The sequence below is a fragment of the Oncorhynchus mykiss genome, chromosome 8 (assembly GCF_057628025.1).
Source record: "Oncorhynchus mykiss isolate SJ-2025 chromosome 8, ASM5762802v1, whole genome shotgun sequence".
NCBI lineage: Eukaryota > Metazoa > Chordata > Actinopteri > Salmoniformes > Salmonidae > Oncorhynchus > Oncorhynchus mykiss.
Genome location: NC_143029.1, coordinates 36,192,138 through 36,219,362, shown reverse-complemented (window position 1 = coordinate 36,219,362; position 27,225 = coordinate 36,192,138). Strand labels below are relative to the sequence as shown.

The 27,225-nt window shown below is 43.3% G+C and overlaps 2 protein-coding genes across 27 annotated transcripts in view; both read left to right on the top strand.

Annotated features, from left to right (window-relative positions):
- The window catches only part of LOC149981641 (bromo adjacent homology domain-containing 1 protein-like), a 68,257-nt gene extending 63,425 nt beyond the window's left edge, over positions 1-4,832 (top strand). For all 7 annotated transcript variants that reach the window (XM_090243331.1, XM_090243327.1, XM_090243332.1 and 4 more), the window contains 3 exons: positions 371-450; positions 620-711; positions 1,745-4,832. In XM_090243331.1, coding sequence (XP_090099457.1) covers positions 371-450; positions 620-711; positions 1,745-1,934 — 362 coding nt within the window. In that variant the 3' untranslated portion in view covers positions 1,935-4,832. The remainder of the gene's footprint in view (positions 1-370; positions 451-619; positions 712-1,744) is intronic.
- A 13,137-nt stretch (positions 4,833-17,969) lies between these two features.
- Positions 17,970-27,225, top strand: LOC110529866 (echinoderm microtubule-associated protein-like 1). 20 transcript variants are annotated; one of them, XM_090243345.1, is made up of 7 exons: positions 17,970-18,288; positions 21,423-21,608; positions 24,781-24,922; positions 25,099-25,218; positions 25,557-25,585; positions 25,816-25,842; positions 26,295-27,225. In XM_090243345.1, exons 1-7 carry the CDS (start codon positions 18,078-18,080, stop codon positions 26,333-26,335), a joined length of 756 nt encoding a protein of 251 aa, XP_090099471.1. In that variant the 5' UTR covers positions 17,970-18,077; the 3' UTR covers positions 26,336-27,225. The 20 variants fall into 20 exon arrangements, 14 of the variants coding, with proteins under 14 accessions (XP_090099471.1, XP_090099460.1, XP_090099470.1 ...); XM_090243334.1 differs by having other exon boundaries at positions 17,989-18,288; positions 26,284-27,225; XM_090243344.1 differs by having other exon boundaries at positions 17,991-18,288; positions 24,778-24,922.

Below are 27,225 nucleotides of genomic sequence, written 5' to 3'. Positions count from 1 at the left end.
GTTCTTAGAATGTTCAAAAGAAACGTTCAGTTTTACCATTCAGGAAACGTATGAATTTGTTCCCACAACCAATGTGAAACCAAAAACATACGTTCCCACAACTTCCAAGGAACCAAATGTGCTAGCTGGGGTGTGTGGTTGTTGTAGGCTGTGAATGGTTGTTTGTGTCTGCTGGCTGTGGTGTTATTCGAGGACCATTGTTTGTCTGAAATGCTGCTTATATCTGTCTGGTGAGAGACTGGTCGTATTTTTTGTGTGTGTGCTGTTGGTTGGCAAAGCTCTACCTTTGTTCCTCTGTGGTTGTGTCTGTGTGTGTGTGTGTTTGCTCGCCTGTGTGTGTTGACCATGTGTGTGTGTCTCCCCTCCTCAGGAGAGCTGATGATGAGCCTGTTCTGGTACTATCGACCTGAACACACACAGGGAGGCCAAGACTCCAGTATGCACTGTGAGGTGAGGACAACTCAACTATGGCTCAATCTCAGTAGTCTAAAGAGGCCTCTCCTCATCTCTTCTTTTCCTTCATCTCAGTAGTCTGAAGTGGCTTCCTCTCTTCCATCTCATCTCATTACCTTTGATTGTGTGGCGATTGATAATTGTATGTCTGTTTCTCACCATTCAGAAAGAGATTTTTGCCTCTCGGCATCAAGACGAGAACAGTGTGGCCTGCATCGAAGACAGATGCTATGTTCTCCCACTAGCACAATACTGTAGGTAAGAAACCACACACACACACACACACACACACACACACACACACACACACACACACACACACACACACACACACACACACACACACAGACCATGTACCCATAATTAACACTGTAGGTGAAACACTGTAGGCATTCTTTAGCGAGTAATATTACACATCACTGACATTAGAAGTGCTCTAAGGGAGAGACACCTCACTGTAGCATGGTAATATTACACATCACTGACATTAGAAGTGCTCTAAGGGAGAGACACCTCACTGTAGCATGGTAATATTACACATCACTGACATTAGAAGTGCTCTAAGGGAGAGACACCTCACTGTAGCATGGTAATATTACACATCACTGACATTAAAAGTGCTCTAAGGGAGAGACACCTCACTGTAGCATGGTAATATTACACATCACTGACATTAGAAGTGCTCTAAGGGAGAGACACCTCACTGTAGCATGGTAATATTACACATCACTGACATTAGAAGTGCTCTAAGGGAGAGACACCTCACTGTAGCATGGTAATATTACACATCACTGACATTAGAAGTGCTCTAAGGGAGAGACACCTCACTGTAGCATGGTAATATTACACATCACTGACATTAGAAGTGCTCTAAGGGAGAGACACCTCACTGTAGCATGGTAATATTACACATCACTGACATTAGAAGTGCTCTAAGGGAGAGACACCTCACTGTAGCATGGTAATATTACACATCACTGACATTAGAAGTGCTCTAAGGGAGAGACACCTCACTGTAGCATGGTAATATTACACATCACTGACATTAGAAGTGATCTAAGGGAGAGACACCTCACTGTAGCATGGTAATATTACCCTTCACTGACATTAGAAGTGCTCTAAGGGAGAGACACCTCACTGTAGCATGGTAATATTACACATCACTGACATTAGAAGTGCTCTAAGGGAGAGACACCTCACTGTAGCATGGTCAATTGACTTGAGGTATAAAGTAAAGAAAGAAAGAGAAGAAAATGTGCATTTAAAACTCACTTTCATTTTCCATATATAGATTTTGTGCCTTGGTGAAGCGGCGTGAAGAGGGTGCGCCCCCTGGCACTGCCAGAGTGGTCCCCTGCACCTCGGACTTCAACCCCCCCGACCACCGCCAGGTTCCTGCCAACATCAACCCTGAACTAGTGTACCTCTGCCGCCACGTCTACGACTTCCGCTACGGACGCATCCTCAAGAACCTGCAGTAGGGGGCAGCAGAGGACACGCAAACACACCCACACACACCCCTAGTGGAGCAAACACACTCCTACACATGGGGCTGAAGGATGAGAGGGGGAACCCCTGAAGTGTTTGACCCTTGACCCCTGATAGGCACTCGGGTCAGCTGGAGGGAGGCTGAAGGATCAAGTATCGGAGGGGGACCACTGATATGTGAGTGGGTACCTTAGCCCCCTTTACAACTGTAGCTAGGGAGCTGAAGTTTTGGCTCCCTCAACTGGAGAACTATACCCGGCTTGGAGAAGGGAGAGGTGGATTCTTTCACAGAGATCTGTTCCTCCACATCACTTAAAGAGTTAATGGTCCTGGTTACCATGTCCAGCTATACCATGTGCATCAACACCCGTGTTGGTGACCTAACAAGAAGACGAGCTGTTATAGCAGAGTGATACTGGGCTTATCACGTCATTGTTTTGATGTTAGAGCCTGACATAATGACAACGTTCTTCTTCATTTCTGTTTGTCTCTGAGGCAGCTGTGATCGCGAGGGCACACACACACTGAGGTTTTATATCCCTGCCGTGTGTCAGAGAGTGACGTAGTGGGTGGGTGTGTGTTCAGTCTGGGCTGCAGTGAAACCACAGGTGCAGGTTCACAAAGGATCGCAGTGTTTCCCCTATATTTCCCCTGTGGTAAATCGTGGCCGCCAAGAAAGTATATAAAGTGCCAGTCAAAAGTTTGGACACACCTACTCATTCAAGGGTTTTTCTTTATTTGTACTATTTTCTACATTGTAGAATAATACTGAAGGCATCAAAACAATGAAATAACACATGGAATCATGTAGTAACCAAAAAAGTGTTTAACAAATCAAAATATATTTTAGATTCTTCAAAGTAGTCACCCTTTGCCTTGATGACAGCTTTGCACACTCTTGGCATTCTGTCAACCAGCTTCATGAGGTAGTCACCTGGAATGCATTTCAATTAACAGGTGTGCCTTGTTAAACGTTAATTTGTGGAATTTCTTTCCTTAATGCGTTTGAGCCAATCAGTTGTGTTGTGACAAGGTAGGGGTGATATGCAAAAGATAGCCCTATTTGGTAAAAGACCAAGTTCATATTATGGCAAGAACAGCTCAAATAAGCAAAGAGAAATGACAATCCATCATTACTTTAAGACATGAAGGTCAGTCGATCTGGAAAACTTCAAGAACTTTGAAAGACCTTCATGGTCGAATTTCTGCAAAGAAACCACTACTCAAGGACGCAAAGTATGTGAACAGAGGATCTCCTTATGTGTGGTTCCCTCCTCCCAAGCATGGAGGAGGTGTGATTAAAAATGATTTAATCAATTTTAGAATAAGGCTGTAATGTAACAAAATTTGGAAAAAGGGAAGGGGCCTGAATACTTTCTGAATGCACTGTATTAGGGATGCACCGTTATGACATTTTTGCCCGATTCCAATAACCATAATATTTTCCTTGCCAAAAAAACGATACCGATATTTAACATTTTAGCGGCCTTTTAAGTATTCTAGTACAGTTAAATAGTTGAAACACGTTTTTGTTGGCATTTACGTACAATGTCTTGCAAAACTATTCATCCCCCCCCTAGGAGTTTTTCCTATTTTGTTGCATTACAACCTGTAATTTAAATAGATTTTGATTTGGATTTCATGTAATGGACATACATAAAATAGTCCAAATTGGTGAAATGAAACTTCTTTAAAAAAAGAAAGACTGTAAAAGTGGTACGTGCATATGTTTTCACCCTCTTTGCTATGAAGCCACTAAATAAGATCTGGTGCGACCAATTACCTTCAGAAGTCACATAATTAGTTAAATACAATCCACCTGTGTGCAATCTAAGTGTCACATGATCTGTCACATGATCTCAATATATATACACCTGTTCTGAAAGGCCACTAAGCAAGGGGCACCACCGAGCAAGCGGCACCGTGAAGACCAAGGAGCTCTCCAAACAGGTCAGGGACAAAGTTGTGGAGAAGTACAGACCAGGGTTTTGGATATAAAAAACTGAAACTTTGAACATCCCACGGAGCACCATTAAATCCCTTATTAAAAAATGTAAAGAATATGGCACCACAACAAACCTGCCAAGAAAGGGCCGCCCACCAAAACTCACAGACCAGGCAAGGGGGGCATTAATCAGAGAGGCAACAAAGAGACCAAAGATAACCCTGAAGGAGCTGCAAAGCTCCACAGCGGAGATTGGAGTATCTGTCCATAGGACCACTTCAAGCCGTACACTCCACAGAGCTGGGGTTTATGGAAGAGTGGCCAGAAAAAAACGCCATTGCTTAAAGAAAAACATAAGCAAACATGTTTGGTGTTCACCAAATGGCGTGTGGGAGACTCCCCAAACATATGGAAGAAGGTACTCTGGTCAGATGAGACTAATATTGAGCTTTTTGCCCATAAAGGAAAATGTCTGGCGCAAACCCAACACCTCTCATCACCCTGAGAACACCATCCCCACAGTGAAGCATGGTGGTAGCAGCATCATGCTGTGGGGATGTTTTTCATCGGCAGGGACTGGGAAACTGGTCAGAATTGAAGGAATGATGGGTGGCGCTAAATACAGGGAAATTCTTGAGGGAAACCTGTTTCAGGCTTCCAGAGATTTGAGACTGGGATGGAGATTCACCTTCCAGCAGGACAATGACCCTAAGCATACTGCTAAAGCAACACTTGAGTGGTTTAAGGGAAAACATTTAAATGTCTTGGAATGACCTAGTCAAAGCCCAGACCTCAATCCAATTGAGAATCTGTGGTATGACTTAAAGATTGCTGTACACCAGCAGGAACCCATCCTACTTGAAGGAGCTGGAGCAGTTTTGCCTTGAAGAATGTGCAAAAATCCCAGTGGCTAGATGTGCCAAGCCTATAGAGACGTACCCCAAAATACTTGCAGCTGTAACTTCAGAAAGGGGTGGTGAATAGTTATGTACACCAAAGTTTTCAGTTTTTTTGCCTTATTTCTGGTTTGTTTCACAACATCTTCAAAGTGGTAGGCATGTTGTGTAAATCAAATGATACAAACCTCCCAAAAATCTATTTTAATTCCAGGTTGTAAGAAAACAAACTAGGAAAAGTGTGAAGGGGAGTGAATACTTTCGCAAGGCACTGTATGTCCCCACTACCAGTAAAACATAATCAAAACCTAGTTCTTTCACTTACTTGCTGTGCTGTTTCATTGTTCATTTGTTCAGTCTTGACCAGGATTTCATCATACATGTCAAGCAGTGGAGTTTTTAGCTCTGTCTGTCCGTGGCCTCTCGTCCTCGGTGCGACTGTCACTGTGTCTGTTTCCATCTTGTCCAGCTGTGTCTGTAACATTTCACGTAAAACGTTTCTTGTCTGCAACGAAGTAGTGGTCCTTGTACATAGCATCGAGCATGGTGGAGACACAGTAAAGAGGCTCAGAGAGAATGCCTGTTAAAGAAGTAGTGGTCCTTGTACCTAGCATTGAGCATGGTGGAGACACAGTAAAGAGGCTCAGAGAGAATGCCTGTTAAAGAAGTAGTGGTCCTTGTACCTAGCATCCAGCATGGTGGTGACACAGTAAAGAGGCTCAGAGAGAATGCCTGTTAAAGAAGTAGTGGTCCTTGTACCTAGCATCGAGCATGGTGGTGACACAGTAAAGAGGCTCAGAGAGAATGCCTGTTAAAGAAGTAGTGGTCCTTGTACATAGCATCGAGCATGGTGGAGACACAGTAAAGAGGCTCAGTGAGAATGCCTGTTAAAGAAGTAGTGGTCCTTGTACCTAGCATCGAGCATGGTGGAGACACAGTAAAGAGGCTCAGAGAGAATGCCACCGAATCACTTGTTCGCAGCCTTTTGTAGAGTACTTTCGCAAGTTTTTACCCCACGGTCTGTCGGCAGTTTTGTTGAGCAGGTGTTTCAATTCCATGACAGAGGGTATCACATCTTCTGCAAGCACAGTTGAAGAGCTTATTTCTCGAGTCAGTTGTTCGAATGGAGCTAGGAGTGTGTTCATGTTTCCAAGTTTCAAACATTTTCTCAAATGCCATTGAAATGGCAGCACCGGTATGAGAACCAGCATATTCTTCAGCATACAATACGTCTTTCCTCAGTACGAAATCCTCATCAACCCACTGTGCTGTCAGACTTAGCATGCTCATGGGGCTGACATCGCTGGTCCAAATTTTAGTCGTGAAGCTAATAGCAGTGATGCCCATAGCAAGTAGCTCAGGGATGTGCGTTTCAAAAATACTGTGTAACTCCGGTAGGGCAACACAGTGCATTCTTGGTAGTGTGTACTGGGGCTCGAGGTGCTCGATCAGTTGGCGAAAGCTAACATCATCCACAACAGTGAACGGTTGATTGTCAAGGGCAATGAATTCCATTATCTTGGTGTTAATGGGTTTCACCTTGGAGTTGCCTTGCTGAAATGTTCTTACTCTTTCAAATGGCCGCTCGACTTGAGCTTGTTTAGTTGTTGGAAGTGTGCGCTTAGTATTTTTCTGCTTTTGTTCTGTGTAGAGCTGTATTTTTCGTGGCGTCATTATGTCATCTTCCTATGTTATAATGGTATGCACGTCATCTTCCTATGTTATAATGGTATGCACGCCATCTTCCTATGTTATAATGGTATTCACGTCAGCTTTGACATCGGTTTTGCACTTCAGCATTAAACTAGACATCGAGCCGATGTTGGCATTTTTAGCTAATATCATCCGATTCCGATATGCTTACCGATATATCGTGCATCCCTACACTGTGCATATATATACACACACACACACACAAACTACCGTTTAAAAGTTTGGGATCACTTAGAAATGTCCTTGTTTTTTTAAAGAAAAGCACATTTTTTGTCCATTTAAAATAACATCAAATTGATCAGAAATACAGTGTAGACATTGTTCATGTTGTAAATGGCTATTGTAGCTGGAAACAGCTGATTTTTTTATGGAATATGACATAGGCGTACAGAGGCCCATTATCAGCAACCATCACTCTGTTCCAATGGCATGTTGTGTTAGCTAATCTAAGTGGTTCATTTTAAAAGGCTAGTTGATCATTAGAAAACCCTTTTGCAATTATGTTAGCACAGCTGAAAACTGAATATAATAGAAAGAGGAGTGGGAGGCCCCAGTGCACAACTTAGCAAGAGGACAAGTACATTAGGGTGTCTAGTTTGAGAAACAGACGCCTCACAAGTCCTCAACTGGAAGCTTCATTAAATAGTACCCACAAAACACCAGTCTCAATGTCAACAGTGAAGAGGCGACTCTGGGATGCTGGCCTTCTAGGCAAAGTTGCAAAGAAAAAGCCATATCTCAGACTGCCCAATAAAAATAAAATATTAAGATGGGCAAAAGAACGCTGGACAGAGGAACGCTGGACAGAGGAACTCTGTCTAGAAGTCCAGCATCCTGAAGTTTTCAGCTATGTGAGAACCGCTTCAAGACTGTTGAAAAAGCATTCCAGGTGAAGCTGGTTGAGATAATGTTTCTACAACTTGGAGTCCACCTGTGGTAAATTCAATTGATGGGACATGATTTGGAAAGGCACACACCTGTCTATATAAGGTCCCACAGTTGACATTGCATGTCAGAGCAAAATCCAAGCCATGAGGTCGAAAGACTTGTCCGTAGAGCTCCGAGACAGGATTGTATCGAGGCACAAAGGGTAGCAAAACATTTCAGAATTTCTTCCTAGAGCTGGTCGTGTGTGTCCAAATTTTTGACTGGCACTGTAAATATAAAAATTGGGATGGTAAAACGTTTTCTGTGTAAACCGTAAACAACTAAATCTAGATCAAACGTATGTAGAATAGATAATGGAGCCATATACAGTGCCTTGCGAAAGTATTCGGCCCCCTTGAACTTTGCGACCTTTTGCCACATTTCAGGCTTCAAACATAAAGATATAAAACTGTATTTTTTTGTGAAGAATCAACAACAAGTGGGACACAATCATGAAGTGGAACGACATTTATTGGATATTTCAAACTTTTTTAACAAATCAAAAACTGAAAAATTGGGCGTGCAAAATTATTCAGCCCCCTTAAGTTAATACTTTGTAGCGCCACCTTTTGCTGCGATTACAGCTGTAAGTCGCTTGGGGTATGTCTCTATCAGTTTTGCACATCGAGAGACTGACATTTTTCCCCATTCCTCCTTAAATAACAGCTCGAGCTCAGTGAGGTTGGATGGAGAGCATTTGTGAACAGCAGTTTTCAGTTCTTTCCACAGATTCTCGATTGGATTCAGGTCTGGACTTTGACTTGGCCATTCTAACACCTGGATATGTTTATTTTTGAACCATTCCATTGTAGATTTTGCTTTATGTTTTGGATCATTGTCTTGCTGGAAGACAAATCTCCGTCCCAGTCTCAGGTCTTTTGCAGACTCCATCAGGTTTTCTTCCAGAATGGTCCTGTATTTGGCTCCTTCCATCTTCCCATCAATTTTAACCATCTTCCCTGTCCCTGCTGAAGAAAAGTAGGCCCAAACCATGATGCTGCCACCACCATGTTTGACAGTGGGGATGGTGTGTTCAGCTGTGTTGCTTTTACGCCAAACATAACGTTTTGCATTGTTGCCAAAAAGTTCAATTTTGGTTTCATCTGACCAGAGCACCTTCTTCCACATGTTTGGTGTGTCTCCCAGGTGGCTTGTGGCAAACTTTAAACAACACTTTTTATGGATATCTTTAAGAAATGGCTTTCTTCTTGCCACTCTTCCATAAATGCCAGATTTGTGCAATATACTTGTTGTCCTATGGACAGAGTCTCCCACCTCAGCTGTAGATCTCTGCAGTTCATCCAGTGTGATCATGGGCCTCTTGGCTGCATCTCTGATCAGTCTTCTCCTTGTATGAGCTGAAAGTTTGGAGGGACGGCCAGGTCTTGGTAGATTTGCAGTGGTCTGATACTCCTTCCATTTCAATATTATCGCTTGCACAGTGCTCCTTGGGATGTTTAAAGCTTGGGAAATCTTTTTGTATCCAAATCCGGCTTTAAACTTCTTCACAACAGTATCTCGGACCTGCCTGGTGTGTTCCTTGTTCTTTATGATGCTCTCTGCGCTTTTAACGGACCTCTGAGACTATCACAGTACAGGTGCATTTATACGGAGACTTGATTACACACAGGTGGATTGTATTTATCATCATTAGTCATTTAGGTCAACATTGGATCATTCAGAGATCCTCACTGAACTTCTGGAGAGAGTTTGCTGCACTGAAAGTAAAGGGGCTGAATAATTTTGCACACCCAATTTTTCAGTTTTTGATTTGTTTAAAAAGTTTGAAATATCCAATAAATGTCGTTCCACTTCATGATTGTGTCCCACTTGTTGTTGATTCTTCACAAAAAAATACAGTTTTATATCTTTATGTTTGAAGCCTGAAATGTGGCAAAAGGTCGCAAAGTTCAAGGGGGCCGAATACTTTCGCAAGGCACTGTATAGATATATATATACATTTTATTAAACTAACAACCACCCGAATAAAATATAGACAGTCAGGGAAAATTCAAAAAATGTCATGGTGCCCCATTAATTTTGTTATAATGTTTAAGTCACTCAGATAGCATAAGACAGGGGTCAGCTATAGGCTCTGCATATTTTTACGTTTTTGATCAAAAAGGACTTCAAAATCACCAGGAATTCAGCAAAAAAGTACTTTAATTTAGTAAATATTTTCCCTAGTATTCCCACCAATAAAAAGAGATGTGATCATGTCTCAATGTAATCAAGGCCAATTTGCAGTGTACAAATTATTATAAATATATTCCGGCTCCCCGACCATCTGCTTGGACAAAAATGTCCCGTTGCAAAGTCTAGTTGCCTACCCTTTGCTTAAGAACACAGAAAACACTACTTTACTAGCTTTAAAACTGTAAAATTTTATCTCGGCCGCATGCCAAAATCTGTAGAATGGCAGGAAATGTGTTTTTAAAAAAGCATTTATGCAGCCAAAGAGGAAGGGCTCTAAAATGTTTGGTCGGAATCCACACCATTGGACACGCCTACTACCAAGCCAGCCCCCCCGCCCCCCACGCTAAGGGAAACACTGAAGTGGAATACTCACTATTCTCTCTCTTGCTTTGTGAGAACAGAACACAACACACTAACCTTCTCAAATTATACCCTGTTTCCCATGTAGTGCACTACTTAGTAGAGAACTGTATAGGGCTTTGGTCAAAGACCGTGCACTATATGGAGAATAGGGTCATTTGAGATCCCCCCTACCTCTCCGGCTCTGCATTGGTCTATCAGAAGGAGGATTGTTGAGGATGTCAGTGCCCACCTCTCTGGAGTGTTCAAAAGGGTGACATTTTCCAAAATGTTAAAATGGAATTCTAAGGTATTGCAGACACCATTGCTTATTATACATGTCTATCTTAACTTTCTGTAATACTGTGCCCTCCTGAACGCCACACTATTGTTCCCCATAACTTGCCTTGTGACTTGAAGGTAGGGCTTAAGGCAGCTCGTCTCACCCCATAGAAATTGGATGAGTAGAATGGACAAAGTCAAAATCCACAGACAAAATCCACATGGATTTCACCTGGCCCAGCCAATATGTGCGACAAAACACAACTTTCCAATGTTGTTTGTGTAGAACACTGAAAATTCTCATGGATTCCAAGTGATAAGCATCAATTCATTCAACATCCCAACATGGGACATCCAATATGGCCGCTGACCCACATGTAGTGAAATGTTTTTCCATTCTACTCATTCTAATTCTATTCCCTGTCCTTTTCCACCCTTCGAAGCTCTGCCCTCTCCAAGATAAACCAAAGGATGTTAAAGCAGGGCACCACCCACCACCCCTTTCCTCCTCCTCCTAGTCTTCTCCTCCCTCCTCTCGTCTCCTTCCCTCCCTTGTTAGATTGCACTAATCCATTCCTTAATTAGAACGTCTATCTATGATTGTGTTCTGATTTATGTTCAGCTACAAATATATTATAACGGGAGACAATACTGTGTATTATTACTGTCTGTGTGCTTAGTAGAGAATGGAAACTAAGGCTGTCTCATGGCAACTTTATCAATGCATAACTACTTCATGTGTTTTACAACTAGAGACATCCGCCAGCATACTATCTGTATCACTTCAGGGGTGGACTACCTTACTCTTAGCGAGCTACTGTGTATGCAGGCATTTCGCTCCAGCCCTGCTCTAACAGCTGATTAGTAGAATCCTGCATTCCCAGTAGCTCTCCAGGAGGATGGTTGGCCCTGGTCTATATGTTACCTGTCATATCCATCTAATGAAATAATGTGTACGCTGATAAATCATTCCTGTAGATCGTGGGTCCACAATGGGATTATTGGTATTTATCCACACTGTCCAGGTGGTTCAGGTATGAGTTGGCATATTGGTGTAACTCGCTGTGTGGAATGATGTAATGTGATGTCTCAGAGGTTTTGGGTTGGAATCTCTGACAAATTGTCTTTTTGATACACGTTATTGAGATGTGTTGTTTTTTTACGTTTGTTTTTTTTTTTACCACAATCATTCAACATTGCCTTGTAACCTGCAGAAGTGTCTGTCTGTCACGTTGAGTCTTCGACAAACGGCAGTGTCTGACTGAGTTGGTACTTTTTAATAGGAAAGAGCACCTTGGATTGCTTTCTGTTCTATTGCTGTTCCTATTCTGCAAAGTTTTGAATAATACCCAAAAGCCATCTTAAACTTTCTCCATTCTAACAGTATGAATCATACCCCAAAATAGCGACTAAACAAAGCTTGTATATGAAAAATCATATATAAAGTTTAAATTGAAAAAAGATCAATAGGCATTTTCTTCCTATTGGTGAAAAAAATAAAAAAGTTATATATATTCTCCTACTTTACAATTTCTCCTTATCAAAAATATTTTATGTCATTTTCTTAAAATGGCATATGCAATATATTTTTCAGAGGGACTATTTTTGACAAATGTATGTGTAAATTGCGGAAGGAGAAAAAAAATATTTTATTTTAGATTAGTTTTGGATTTGAATCACAAGTCAGAAGTTGAAATTTGACCAAAAACCAGTAAGAACAGAAATAAGAACAAAAAAGGGAAGGGTTAGGTTACGTTTTGATTCATTTCTGACTTTAAGTGTTGGAACAAGATATCTGAGAGAGATTCGTTACACGTTATTTTACAGTCCAGTATTTACCTGGTATTTACTTTGAATTTGCATGGTAGAATAGTAGTTAGTTACCTAATAATTACATTTTAGTTTCTTAGGATTCATTTATAATGTATAATTTGGTTACAGAAGGTTCCACTTAATTTCCTTCCGAATACTAGATAAATACCAGCTAAATGAATATTAGATAAATACCAGCTAAATAGAGTTGTATGAAATATTAAGTGTACATATCTGAATCCTGACCGTGTGGCCCCTGATCCTCTGTACATGTGCGACAGCCATTGCACAGTGCTGTAGTAGTATTTTTGCTAGACCTGTAGTTGGGTCGTTCCAACAATTCGGTGCCTTTTGAGAAATCTATCTTGGTAAAAACAAAACGTTTGATTTCGCATCATTTTAACATTATGTCATAAAGATGACATGTTCATTTGAATCAAAACATGTTTCCCATCTGAAAAAAATCTCAAAAATGACTATATTAAGTGCCTATTAAGTGCCAAATAAAGTAACAGGGTTGACCGTAACAGGCTTGACCGTAATAGGGTTGACGATTTCATCTTAAATCAGCCATGGATTCCCTCGTGACAGGGGGAATGACAGCTGGGGGTGTGAAAAAGGGGAGTTTCTAGCCTGTCTATCTATGGGTAACAGGGTCGATGTGTTATGCTCACAAAATAGCCCAAAACAACTAGAACCGCCTCACCTGCTTTTACACTATGATTTGACTATTAGATGTTTAGTGTTTAATAATAATATTGCAAACGGAATAGTTTCACCATATTAAAAACAAGAGTTCAATGCACGTAACAGGGTATTACCTTAAAATGCGGGACTGATGTAAATGAATCACTACTCACATTTAAATCAATCATCTTCAGAAATGACTTTTGTCAAAGCAACAAACATATCTAGAGCTTTACAATGATGGTGAAAATTGGAGAAATGTTTGGATTAAAGTGGGTTGAAATCGTCCAAGAAGTGACAGGGTTGATATTCATATGGGAAAAAAATGGATTTATTGAATTCTCCTTGAGGTCTAAATTAAGGGCACTGCATTTAATATAATAGACTTAAGATTCGATGTTCGTGCATCATATCAATTTAAAATATCAAAGGGACGCAAAAGGCCCCCATTTATGGAACGACCCGGCTGATGATTATATAAAAAAATATAAAAAATTAAAAAGCAATATTTGAATGGGGTGAACAATACAATATATAAAGATTTCAATTGAACTTATTTGGAAAATATATTTAATTCATTGAAAAAAAACGATTGGTTTCTTTGTATTAGTCATTTCTGAGTTTTCAAGATTAAATTATTGAATGGAGATTACTACACAGAGGTTGTAGTTAGCAGTGTACACTGCGGTTTCTGTAACAATGCTAGTGGCAAGGCCAGGTTGGCAACCGCAGAAACAGATTGGCACCAGAGCTACTTTCTATCTAGAGATGGAATTTGGCCTCAGGGGTGAAGAAGGCCAAACCAGATCCTGACACAAAGTTAGGCAAGGTAGAAGTTACACTCTAACCATTGATCCAGGATCAGATACTGTATCTCCTCATCCCCTTTAAGGTTATGATTGAGAGTGTAGGATGACTCTTAAGCTGATCCTAGATCTGTGGTTGAGCGAGTGAAACGTCTACCTGTAGCCGTCCTGGCTGACCTTAGGGTTTGACGTCTGGGAGGTTGCCATTTTAACAGGTAACCCTCGCCTCATTGATCTGTCCAGTTAGAGGAGTGAGTCACTCTACACCAGGTGTCCTGACCTAGGGAACAGTCACATTGTTTTCATATGGGGAGATTCAGATGAGAGGGTTGAGATACAGTCTTGACCCACCATGGCTTTACTCCCATATGTGTAATTACAGTACTGGGCCCCTAGAGGGCGCCACATAGGCAGATCTGGTGTCCTACTGACAATTTCAGAATAGCACACCCTGACTACGTCACAAAGCTCTTTAACGTTTCCTTTCCTCATCTCCTTTTGTTTAGGTCACTGATGAGGGGGAAATTATATAGGATAGGTGTCTTGTCATATGTCTCTCTTTGTCAAACATTTATAAGCCTATTTGAAAGGAGATGTTATATTGTGTTTGGGCTATTGGGGCATAGTCATGATATGTCAAGTGTACGTATCGTTTCCATGGTGACATGGGTCAGACATTCCTGACCTCCGATATCCACCATTCCACTTCTCGCTGACCCAGGATGTGTTCTTTCTCCAACCAATCAAAACAAATGCCGGAAACTCGGCTTTTTGTGTTCTTCTGTATTACTGCTAAATGTCGGCGTATATTTTGATATATTTAACAATGGGGGATCTAAAAGTCTAGATATTTTTGGAGTAGAGAGAGGAATGTGTGTATCAGGTAATCGTGTCACTTTGTCATGCTCTCTGAAAATCTCTTGGATTCTTGGGAAGAATTCTAGCATCCCTGCTGATTTAATGTACCATTGACAGACTATTTATAAAGATTGAAGTCCTTTGTGAGAAAAGAAAAATGGTGGTCTGTCTTTTAATCGGATTCTGGTGTGTGTTCATTGTCAGTTTTGCGTTCAAATTACTAACCTGTCATCTTGGCTCATGGCATACTGTTATGTTGGTTGCAACCAACAAGGTGTCAGTAGTTATACTACAGGTTCAGGACACAGGCTTTGGCCTTCTCTCTTTCCTCTGCCCGTCTTTGTACGTTGCTTATCCCAGCTCATGGCATTAGGAATGTCCAGTGCTCTGAGTGGCCAGACGCTAGCACAGCACACCACATCAACGATGTGATCCTCCATCCGACAACTCAACAACTCCAGCAGGCTTTCCCATTTAGTTTTTACACTTCAAACATTAAAAAGAGTCTTTGGTACTTTTGTTTACTTTTTAGCCAGTAGTTCTTAAAAGTAGCGCTCGTGAGCCAAAAGTGGTCCCCGAGAATTGGTGCAGATATGTGAGCTACGTCATTGCTCTCTCGGTTTGCTGTGTGTGCATCGTGCCTGCTGTCGCTCAAATGACGAGTGGCTAAAGCTCATTGGCTAGAAATAAAATTGAAATAGGGGGCTGGCCTACGTGGGGGAAAATGTAAAGGAAATGGCACATCACAGCTTCCAGAAAAACACTTGCTTTGAAACTAGGGATTTCATGGCTAATAGAGATAAGACAGTAATTCTGCTGATTTATGCGTGTATGCAGCCTACCCATTCACACATACAGCCCAAAGTGGGAGGTTTAAACAAAAAAATACTTTGTAGTCACCAAAGTTCCGGAGCATGTCTAGCAGCAAGGACGGACTGGGACCAGAAATCTTCACGGGTATTTATGAAACACTAGCCCATTATTTTTGCACTGGTGTCTGTGAAATGGGACAGCAGCCAATTAGCCAAATGATGATCAGTACTGTACTCCTGGAGCGCCTGCAATCCTCAGGGCCAGGTTAATGCAGAGGCTTACCGGGGCTGAAGCCACTGGTCTCAGGACCGTGGGGGACCCAAGATGCAGCCCCCCTCTTTGCTTGACATCATGGGAAAATCAAAAGAAATCAGCCAAGAAAAAATGGTAGACCTCCACAAGTCTGGTTCATCCATGGGAGTAATTTCCAAAAGCCTGAAGGTACCACGTTCATCTGTACAAACAATGATCCTAATTGACCTAAGACAGGGAACTTTTACTAGGATTAAATGTCACGATTTGAGAAAAACTGAGTTTAAATGTAGTTGGCTAAGATGTATGTAAACTTCCGACTTCAACTGTATTATATATACGTGTGTATGTGTATATATATATATATATATATATATATATATACACGTGTTTAACAGTCAAACGTTTGGACACACCTACTCATTCAAGGGTTTTGTCTTTATTTTTACTATTTTCTACATTGTAGAATAATAACGATGACATCAAAACAATGAAATAACACATATGGAACCATGTAGTTAAACAAATCAACATATTTTATATTTGAGATTCTTCAGTAGCCATCTTTTGCCTTGATGACAGCTTTGCACACTCTTGGCATTCTCTCAACAGCTGTCAACTTCCGACTTCAACTGTAGGCCTTGAAATACATCCACAGGTACACCTCCAATTGACTCAAATTATGTCAATTAGCCTATCAGAAGCTTCTAAAGCCATGGCATCATTTTCTGGAATTTTCCAAGCTGTTTAAAGGCACAGTCAATTTAGTGTATTGTAAACTTCTGACCCACTGGAATTGTGATACAGTGAATTATAAGTGAAATAATCTGTCTGTAAACAATTGTTGTAAAAATGACTTGTGTCATGCACAAAGTAGATGTCCTAACAGACTTGCCAAAACTATAGTTTGTTAACAAGACATTTTTGGAGTGGTTGAAAAACGAGTTTTAATGACTCCAACCTAAGTGTATGTAAACTTCCGACTTCAACTGTATTGCCTCCTAATATTGTACAATAAAAAAAACAGCCCTTAATCTGTCCCTGGCAATCCTCACGCCCATCAGTACTGTAGGCCGAATACACACTCCCATCAGTACTGTAGGCCGAATACACACTCCCATCAGTACTGTAGGCCGAATACACACTCCCATCAGTACTGTAGGCCGAATTCACTCTCCCATCAGTACTGTAGGCCGAATACACACTCCCATCAGTACTGTAAGCTGCCCGAGGCACCAGCAATACACACTCCCATCAGTACTGTAGGCCGAATACACACTCCCATCAGTACTGTAAGCTGCCCGAGGCACCAGCAATACACACTCCCACCACTACTGTAGGTATTAAACCGGGAAAGGCTAGGTGGCTTCTATGGGCGAGAGGGACTGTTACCAGCGGCACCTCCAGGTCTTTAAGGAAGGTGATGCCACTCCATAAGGCAATGCTAGCTCAAACTAACCACAGGCAGTGAACAACAACTTTAGCTACCCTACATCAGCAGTGAGCAGTGCAAACATTTAGTAATAATGTACAGTGCAGAACACTTGGGTTGGCAGAGCATCTGCTTGCAATATAGTAAGTGCAAAATAGACAGAAAGGAAGAAGCTTACTGTAGTTGTTATTGTTGAGGCCCTTCGTGTACCTCATACCCTTTCGTCTGTTGTTGAACTCTTCCATTCCTGCATCATTGGAATAGTAGGATAGAGTTATCCCTAAACACTCATCTAAAGTCAGTTTCAGTGTTTCCTTCCGTAATAATTAATGGTAAGATTGGAGAGGGTTGGAGCTCGTGTTGCAAAAATCTGGTAACTTTCCCAAAATACCCCAGTTTTCCCGAAATCCCGGCTGGAAGATTCCCGGAATAGGCAGAAATCTGGAATCCTCCAACCAGGATTTCTGGAAAACCTGGGAATCTTGGGAGAGTTACTGGATTTTTGCAACCCTAGGTGGAGCCGATCCTTGATCATTGGGCAACCTTAATCTGGAGCTGCCATCCTCATAATTATAATTACCATGGCCAGTTTATTGTCCATGCTTTTAATTGATCCAAGTTTTCCTTCCTCATCTTCTGTTGCTGCAGCAGCCAGACCAGCTGGCAATCTGATGCAAGCGCTCTGGTTTAGGCAGTTTACTACCAATACAAATCCCATGCATCTTTGGTGAGGAACATGAAGAGTGTGTGTGAGCCATTCTCACTGTAGCTCTAAGAATGTGTTGTTTACACCCAGATAGAGACACAAATGCAGCCCCTGCCCACATCTTAGGTGGAGGCTGCAGTTAACCTGTCTGAGACCAGGTGCCCTCTCACCTTTCCCCTCCTCTCTCTCCCTTCCTGTAATCCACTCTTGTACCTTCCTTCCCATCTTCTTCCTCCCTCCTTCCCTCCCTCCCCTGTCCTGTTATCTGTGGCTGAGGGCTTGAGATGGCTTACCAAGGCCTTTAATCTCTCCATAATGATATCATCGCCCCCCCCCTCCCCCCCCCCCCCCCATCTCTCTCTACGCCCCATCTACACTCCTCTATGGAGAGAGGGAGGAAGGAAAGGAGCGGAGTGAGGGTTAGCGGTTTAGGGAAGGTCACTGATGAGCTCAGTGGAGGAGGAGGAGGAAAATGAGTAACCCTCAGCCTTTCGTAGGAGCCCCACACACACACACAGAGAGGCGGGTAGGCCTGGCGTCTGGGATGTCGATGGAAGACAGTTCCATGGAGGAGTTGGTGGACCAGGGGTTGGGGATGGAGGAGACGGGACTGAGGAGGCCCTCTTTCAGGGAGACCTACCACCACGACTCCCTGCTGGCTCCAGACACAGACTTCATGATAGGTACTGTAGGTGTGGGAGGGCTAAAGGTGTGGGGAATGGAGAGGTGGGGTAGAATTGGCATAGGTAAAGTAACAGAAGGACAGGTTCTTGAGGGGGTGGGGTCTTTGAATTTGTTAAAATTGTATAATTATATTTTGGCAAAGCTTCGCTCACTTGGGGGTATTGGTGTCAGTGGATTAATAACAGGAGGCGTATGTGTGGGTATGCAGCAGGTTTGTGAACTTGTTATATGAATAGACATCTGATCATTCTGCCATTCACAAACCACACCATCTGGGAGAGGAGAATCCCAGATGACTTCCCTCCATCACCATCTCTGCTACAGGCCTCGGGTTTAGTTATGTTTTCAAAATGTTTGTTTTAGGGTTGTTGCCACGTTGTGTAGCGTGAGTCTACATAATCCCATTAGCATGTGTGTGTATAACCTGCGTGTGAGCGTGTGTGCACGCGTGTGTGGGTAGGCTATGCAGCAGCAGCAGAGATTGAGCTGTGTTCTACTAATTCCCTTTTCCAGGTCTGGGATTATGGGCTATTCTAATCCCGGTCCCATATGGGGACTCTGGAGGTGGCACAGGCTTGATGTCACAGCCAAAGACAGGAACAGAAACACTAAGTCACAGAGACACATGTAGCAGCCTTTACCTGGACGCATACAGTATGGCTACATAGAGAGGCTTACCTCCTGACCATTCGTTTAGTTTATTAGTTTAGTTTATTGGTCTTTCAGTATAATTTCCAGTCTCTTCACAGTTCTCATTAAAAAAACTGACTGACTTTACGGTTAAAATAAAAAATGTTGAATAAATACAACACATTTAAAGTGCTAAAAATGCACAAATCTAAAAATCTATTTTCATTTAGGAGCCTGCTCAAATAAGGTGTTGGTGATCGCTTGTATCTCTCCGTTAGACTTCTGGGATGGCCAGTTTGTTTTTTTCTACTATGATGACCTGTAACCAGCCTTAAAAATGTGTCTTCACCCGTTTCCTGGTCAAATCGAGGCACAGTTTAGTACGTCTGTCAGATACCATGCCCAAGCTGAAGGTACTGTAGACATATAATAGCTACTGTGGATAAATAATTATAGTAGCTACTACAATCTGTGGTCTTCTTGACCCCCTATTTAGGGAAGACTGCTTTAGATGCACCTGGTGCCCCCTGTGAGATCTCCTGTGTACTGGCACGGTGTGTCAGTCACTGGTGTGTCAGCACCGGTTGTGTCTCACCTTTAGCCACCAATAGTCCGAGTGACATGTACTCCTGTAAATAGAAGACCTGGAAAGACCTGGACCTTAGTCCGTTCCGCTCTGACATCGCTCGTCCATATGTATATAGTCGGAGCTAGAAGCACAAGCATTTCCCGGCACCCGCAATAACATCTGCTAATCACGTGTGTGTGACCAATAACATTTGATTTGATCGATGAACTGGACAAGCTGCTTACAGGAGAACAACACAAGGACATGCAACCTGCACTAGGGTGAGAAGAGAGGAGAGGAGCATTAAAGATGATTCTCTCTCGCTCCTTGCTTTATATCGCTCTTTTGCTTCTCTCTCATTCTGTCTAACTCTCCATCTATCACGCCCTCTATCTCTCTCTCCATCTTTCTTTCTGTCCATCTCTCTTTTTCTCTGACAAAGTTTATCGGGGTGGGGGTGGGGTCACTCATACCAAAGAGGCTCAGTCTGGGGGATTATCATTGTGCTACTGCATAACGCACATACACACACACACTCCAAACCCTACCGTTCAGGCTGAATTTGAGAGGATAGCAAGAGTGTATAAGCATGATCAAACACTAACCCTAACCCCTACACACACACACACACACACACACAATCTCAGATCAAGGCTTTAAGCGATGTTGTAAACATCAGCGTGCCCTACATTGGCAGACACCACCCAGAGAGAGAGAGAGGGGAAGGGTGATAAAGGAGAGATAGATAATATCAACATTTCATAACCTCACCATGGACTCCATCTGGACTGGGATTCTACTCTTTCTGATCTGGATGTGATGCAGTTAGAGAGGTAGAGAGGCGAGGAAGAAGAGATCTCTGCTGTACTTGTTATCATCTTGGTGCGAGGCTGACGGGAGAGGACAGAAGAGGAGAGGAAGAGAGGAAAGAGGAGAGCTCCGTGTGGGTTCTACTGTGTGTGTGACGAAACTGGAACAGTGTGGGTTCTACTGTGTGGGTTCTACTGTGTGTGTGACGAAACTGGAACAGTGGATGGAGCAATGGAGATGAGATCCTAGCAGACACTAGCCAGCGGAACACACAGATAAAGAAAGAAATAGAGAGAGACGACCGTCACTCGGATGGAGGAAGAAGATATCGTCTGTCAGACAGTGAAAGAGAGGAGGAGGAGGAGGAGGTCTGGAGCGGAGGAAGGGTCAACCAGTATGAAGAATCTTTATGACAACTCCTCACCCCACAGAGATTCCAATGGTACACGACAGCTTTCTGTTCTGTTTGTTTGTTTACTATTCCACCAGTCATTTATTACCATCTTTCTCATTGGGATTACGTCTACTAAAACCACACAGATGGTGTCTATTGTCTTGGTCTTTGTATTAGCGAATGTATTCAATTTAATCTCTGTGGTCTTACTCTCATATGGTTCAAAGTTTTCGATCTCTTTCGTTTAAAAATGATTTTACGCCCATTTACAAAATGGTACCATTTCTTAGGATTGTTCTTCCTATTGATGTCGCTTATAGAAAATGGTCTCTTGGTTTTTATGCGAGTGGAATCTGTCAGACGGGATGCAGATGCCTGTCTGTTGTCTGTGGCGTGTGTGTTGTTTGTATCAGCTTCTATGTCTACAGCATTTCATTTTTTTTTTGTGAGCGATATGTCTGAAGTGTGAAGACTTCACTTTGATGAGTCTGTATCACCTGGAACCATCAGAAACTCTTGGGTGGCTGCTAACATGGTCTTTCATTGCCCAATGGCCAGTGGCTTTGTTGCCGCTGGCTAGGTACAAATGGCTTTAGCTCAAAGGATTACAATGACCTATGTTGCTACCTTAACCTGGTGGCAGGCGGGATGGACATAGTGGACCATCTGACGTACCTGGAGCAGTGGCTTTAGCTCAGTGGGCTAACTCAATCGATGGTTGTGCTCCCCAGATGACCGTAGCTCTGCTGCGAGTGGCGTGGACGTGGCGGACCGCCTGACGTACCTGGAGCAGCGGATGCAGATGCAGGAGGATGAGATCCAGCTGCTGAAGATGGCCCTGGCCGACGTCCTCAAGAGACTCAACATCTCAGAGGAACACCAGGCCGCCAACACCAAGAAAGGGCCTGCTGGGAAAGGTACACAAGCACACACACACACACACACACATTTACGCTTACATTTTAGTTACTTAGCAGATGCTCTGATCCAGAGTGACTTACAATTCATCTCAAGATACAGTGCATTGCGAAAGTATTCGGCCCCCTTGAACTTTGCGACATTTCAGGCTTCAAACACAAAGATATAAAACTGTATTTTTTTGTGAAGAATCAACAACAAGTGGGACACAATCATGAAGTGGAACGACATTTATTGGATATTTCAAACTTTTTTAACAAATCAAAAACTGAAAAATTGGGCGTGCAAAATTATTCAGCCCCTTTACTTTCAGTGCAGCAAACTCTCTCCAGAAGTTCAGTGAGGATCTCTGAATGATCCAATGTTGACCTAAATGACTAATGATGATAAATACAATCCACCTGTGTGTAATCAAGTCTCCGTATAAATGCACCTGCACTGTGATAGTCTCAGAGGTCCGTTAAAAGCGCAGAGAGCATCATGAAGAACAAGGAACACACCAGGCAGGTCCGAGATACTGTTGTGAAGAAGTTTAAAGCCGGATTTGGATACAAAAAGATTTTCCAAGCTTTAAACATCCCAAGGAGCACTGTGCAAGCGATAATATTGAAATGGAAGGAGTATCAGACCACTGCAAATCTACCAAGACCTGGCTGTCCCTCTAAACGTTCAGCTCATACAAGGAGAAGACTGATCAGAGATGCAGCCAAGAGGCCCATGATCACTCTGGATGAACTGCAGAGATCTACAGCTGAGGTGAGAGACTCTGTCCATAGGACAACAATCAGTCGTATATTGCACAAATCTGGCCTTTATGGAAGAGTGGCAAGAAGAAAGCCATTTCTTAAAGATATCCATAAAAAGTGTCATTTAAAGTTTTCCACAAGCCACCTGGGAGACACACCAAACATGTGGAAGAAGGTGCTCTGGTCAGATGAAACCAAAATTGAACTTTTTGGCAACAATGCAAAACGTTATGTTTGGCGTAAAAGCAACACAGCTCATCACCCTGAACACACCATCCCCACTGTCAAACATGGTGGTGGCAGCATCATGGTTTGGGCCTGCTTTTCTTCAGGGAAGATGGTTAAAATTGATGGGAAGATGGATGGAGCCAAATACAGGACCATTCTGGAAGAAAACCTGATGGAGTCTGCAAAAGACCTGAGACTGGGACGGAGATTTGTCTTCCAACAAGACAATGATCCAAAACATAAAGCAAAATCTACAATGGAATGGTTCAAAAATAAACATATCCAGGTGTTAGAATGGCCAAGTCAAAGTCCAGACCTGAATCCAATCGAGAATCTGTGGAAAGAACTGAAAACTGCTGTTCACAAATGCTCTCCATCCAACCTCACTGAGCTCGAGCTGTTTCGCAAGGATGAATGGGAAAAAATGTCAATCTCTCGATGTGCAAAACTGATAGAGACATACCCCAAGCGACTTACAGCTGTAATCGCAGCAAAAGGTGGCGCTACAAAGTATTAACTTAAGGGGGCTGAATAATTTTGCACGCCCAATTTTTCAGTTTTTGATTTGTTAAAAAAGTTTGAAATATCCAATAAATGTCGTTCCACTTCATGATTGTGTCCCGCTTGTTGTTGATTCTTCACAAAAAAATACAGTTTTATATCTTTATGTTTGAAGCCTGAAATGTGGCAAAAGGTTGCAAAGTTCAAGGGGGCCGAACACTTTCGCAATGCACTGTAGCTAGGTGGGACAACCTTATATCAGTCATAGAAAGTACATTTTTACTTAATAACATAGCTAACACCAAGTCAGACCTGGAAAGGGTTTGGGCGGGAGGGTTCAGATGTTTTTGGAAGATGGGCAGGGACTGCTGTCTGCTTCAGGGGAAAGCTGGTTCCACCATTGGGGTACCAGGATAGAGAAGAGCTTGGACTGGGCTGAGCGGGAGCTGCCCTCCCATAGTAGTGCTTAGGTTGGGATGTAGGGTTTGAACATAGCCTGATGGTAAGGGAGGGGCAGCTCCTCTTGCTGCTCCGCAAGCAAGCACCATAGTCTTGTAGTGGATGCAAGCTTCGACTGGAAGCCAGTGGAGGAGCGGGGTGACATGAGAGAACTAGGGAAGGTTGAAAACCAGGCGGGCTTCAGCGTTCTGGATAAGTTGCAGGGGTTTGATGGCACAAGCGGGGAGCCCAGCCAACAGTGAGCTGCAGTAGTCCAGACGGGAGAAGACAAGTGCCTGGATTAGGACTTGCGCCACTTCCTGTGTGAGGTAGGGTCGTACTCTAGGGATGTTGTAGAGTATGAACCTCCAGGAGTGGATCACTGCTTTGATGTTTTAAGAGAACGACAGGGTGTTGTCCAGGGTCACGCCAAGGTTCTTTGCACTCTGGGAGGGTAACACTGTGGAGTTGTCAACCGTTATGGATTGGTCTTTGAGCGGACAGGTCTTCTCCTGGAAGAAGAGCAGTTCCGTCTTGTCGAAGTTGAGCTTGAGGTGGCGGGTCGCCATCCAAGTTGAGGTATCTGCCAGGCACGCAGAGATGCATGTCGCCACCTGGGTTTCATAAGGGAGGAATGAGAAAAGTAATTGAGTGTCATTCGCATAGCAATGATAGGAGAGACCATGTGAGGATACGACGGAGCCGAGTGACCTGGTGTATAGAGAGAAGAGGAGAGGGCCTAGAACCGAGCACTGGGGGACACCAGTAGTGAGAGTAGATGGTGCAGATACAGATCCTCTCCACGTCACCTGGTAGGAGTGTCCTGCCTGAGTGTGCATAGCCTTAGACGCCCAGCCCTGGAGGATCTGATGGTTCACGGTGTCGAAGGCAGCGGATAGATCTAGGAGGATGAGTAGAGAGGAGAGAGAGTCGGCTTTGGCAGTGAGGAGAGCGTCTGTGACACAGACAAGAGCAGTCTTGGTTGAGTGACCCGTCTTGAAGCCTGACCGGTTAGGGTCAAGAAGATTGTTCTGAGAGAGATAACGAGAAAGTTGATAAGAGACAGCTCAAGTTTTTTTAGAAAGAAAAGAAAGAAAGGATACAGGTCTAGCGCTTTTGACATCAGAGGAGTCGAGCGTTGGTTTCTTGAGGAGGGGAGCAACTCGGGCCATTCTGAAGTCAGAGGACACACACACACACACACATAAAAACATACACTTATACCCTCCTCACCCATATTTCCCCTATGCAACAGCAGCTAGGCCTGTGTCTCTGGCCCTGCCGTCCAGACCATCAATGAACAGCCCTGCCTCTTTGAAGAAGAGTTACACAACCTCCACACTGCCCTCTACATCCACCGCACGGAACTACAGCCCCTTACCACCAGCATCAGCCAAGAGGTACAGTACACAATCACTAACCATCACCTGCAAACACAGAGAGGTACAGTACGATTACTATCCCTCTACTCTAACTCTAGCACTAGATACGTTTCAACAAATTGATCATACACTTTCGGTTTTCTCACTCTTTCCAACGTCCCCCCCACCCCACCCCCTTCCGGGTTCTCCCTCAGTGGTGTGAAGAGTCCGGTAGGCAGTGTGAAGGAGAGTCCATGTATCTCTAAAACGGCTCGGCCTGGCCCCCGACCTGGCCCCCCAGGGTCCACAGCCCCCGGCAGTAAGAAAGCTGAAAGGTAGGTACGTCTGTGGCAGTAGGCCTAACAGGGAAGAGCTGTTTAAATGTGCTCTGAATGTACTGTTCTAGTCTATACGTCTCTTACGTTTTCTCAAATAGATCTCCAGAGCAGGAGTTACAACTCTGGTCCTTGAAGGTCTGCTGGTTTCCATGCTTTTTTTTTTTCAATCGGATCTGTGTCTGGGTAACCTGGTATAACAACTAAAAGCAGCAGTACTGTGGCCCTCGTGGACAAGAGTTGTCCATCCTTGTTCTAGACTAGAGCGTGAGATTGACAATACTTTCCCTGCTTGTATGATGGAGCCTAACTTCTCCTTTCTCATTCTCTCCTGGCAGCAAAACCAAGGAGCCTGCAGCCAGTGTCGGTAAGAAAATGATTGAATTTCTACTGTAGTGTGCTCTTCCCACAGGCAGAGGGCAGCACTGAGCTGTACAAGAGGACCTTGGGGAGAGGAATGGCCAGATTAATGGGAAACAGCTGTTGGTTAGATTGATCCTACTGTAACATGCCATTGGTAAATGGTATGAGTGCCGTGGTTCGAGTGGATGCTATACCTCCCAGATAGACTGACCTGATTCTGTGTTTCGTCCGTAGGGTCGAGGCAGGTGACGCACTGTAAAGGTAGGCCTCAGTCCAACCTCCTGGAATAACACTCTTAACCGTCTACAGGGTATGTTAGTCTAGCTCTGTATACTATGCCTGCATACTCCACCGCCTGTTCCTGATCCCATGCATTATCTATCTCTAGAAAAGACAACGTCTGTCAAGTTTGTCAAGTTTTATGAAATCAAATCTTATCTGTGGCAAATACATCTTCTGGTTTCTAATGTATGAGTCAGCACTGTATTTGAACGCTTGTTTTATCCTTCTCTCTCATTTTCTCACCATGTCTCACCATGACTTCTCATCCCCTCCCATTCCCCCTCCTCCACACACATCCTCCCTTCTCTTGCTGTCATCTCTACCCTTTCCCCTCGCACCCCAACACTTCAAAACTTCATTTTGTCCCCTACTCTCACCCTTGGCCGTCACCCTTACCCCTCATTTCACCTCTTCACTTAGTGACTATGCAGATCTATCTGAACCCCCTAACAAGAAGGACTGGGTCTTCTGAAGCGGCCAAATCAGCCCCCACGGTCCCCAACTCTAGACCCACCAGAACCCCCACCCCTCCTCAGACCAAAGGAGGCCCCCCCACCTCAGACCGAACTAAGCCCGAGACATGCAAAACACCCCCCGCCTTCACCCTCCCCCTGCAGAAAAGCACCAATCAGAATATGTATTCTTCCATGGAAATGTCCAATTACAAAAGCCCCCTCAAATCACCAAGCCAGTACTTCCAAATCTGTTACTAAGGCAATAGGGTAGGGTAGGAGGAGGTAGAGGTTGCTCCTAACCATTGGTCTAGGTTCAGATAAAAGGTTAAGGTTAGGATTGGGGGAGGGTAATCTGATTCTAGATCTGTGGTTAAGGGCAGCTTTTACGTCAAGCTCTTACAAGTGTAGTGGGCCTGTAAGCGAACTCGGTTTTCACGATGTTTGAAAAATGTTTGCGTTTCTAGCAATGTGAGCGAATTTAGAAGTAGAGGTTGTCTTCAGTAATGTTTGAGATTGACTGATAGTTACAACGTTTTGGTTTTGAGGTGTTTAGTTTCACCAGCAGTAAAGGGAATAGTGAGTTTGTTTGTTTTGTTGCTTTTCCTAGCACCATCCGTGACCATAGTCCTCTTACCTTTTTCCCCTGTTTAATTTCTTACATATTTCTGTCTGTCAACTGAAAGCCTGTGTTTTTTTTCTCCTGATCCTTTCTGTTTTAACGTCTCCATTTTGTGTGTGTGCTTTGTAGTTTTATTTCAGTAAAATATGAATCATCTCCCTGACTTTGGGGATGTATGAGTGACATCTCCCTGACTTTGGGGATGTATGAGTGAATTCTCTTATTTGGTTTATGAGTGTATTTGTCTTGTCTCTGTTGACAGCCATTAAACATTTCAGTCATCACCTA

What these genes read in the sequence shown, in the direction of transcription:
- LOC110529866 (XM_090243333.1), top strand. Translation starts at nt 18,078, where the DNA reads ATGAGTAACCCTCAGCCTTTCGTAGGAGCCCCACACACACACACAGAG. An exon ending in GGCAGTAAGAAAGCTGAAAG is followed by an intron (nt 25,219 to 25,556) that starts GTAGGTACGTCT and finishes CTCTCCTGGCAG; the next exon opens with CAAAACCAAGGAGCCTGCAG. An exon ending in GGAGCCTGCAGCCAGTGTCG is followed by an intron (nt 25,586 to 25,815) that starts GTAAGAAAATGA and finishes TTTCGTCCGTAG; the next exon opens with GGTCGAGGCAGGTGACGCAC.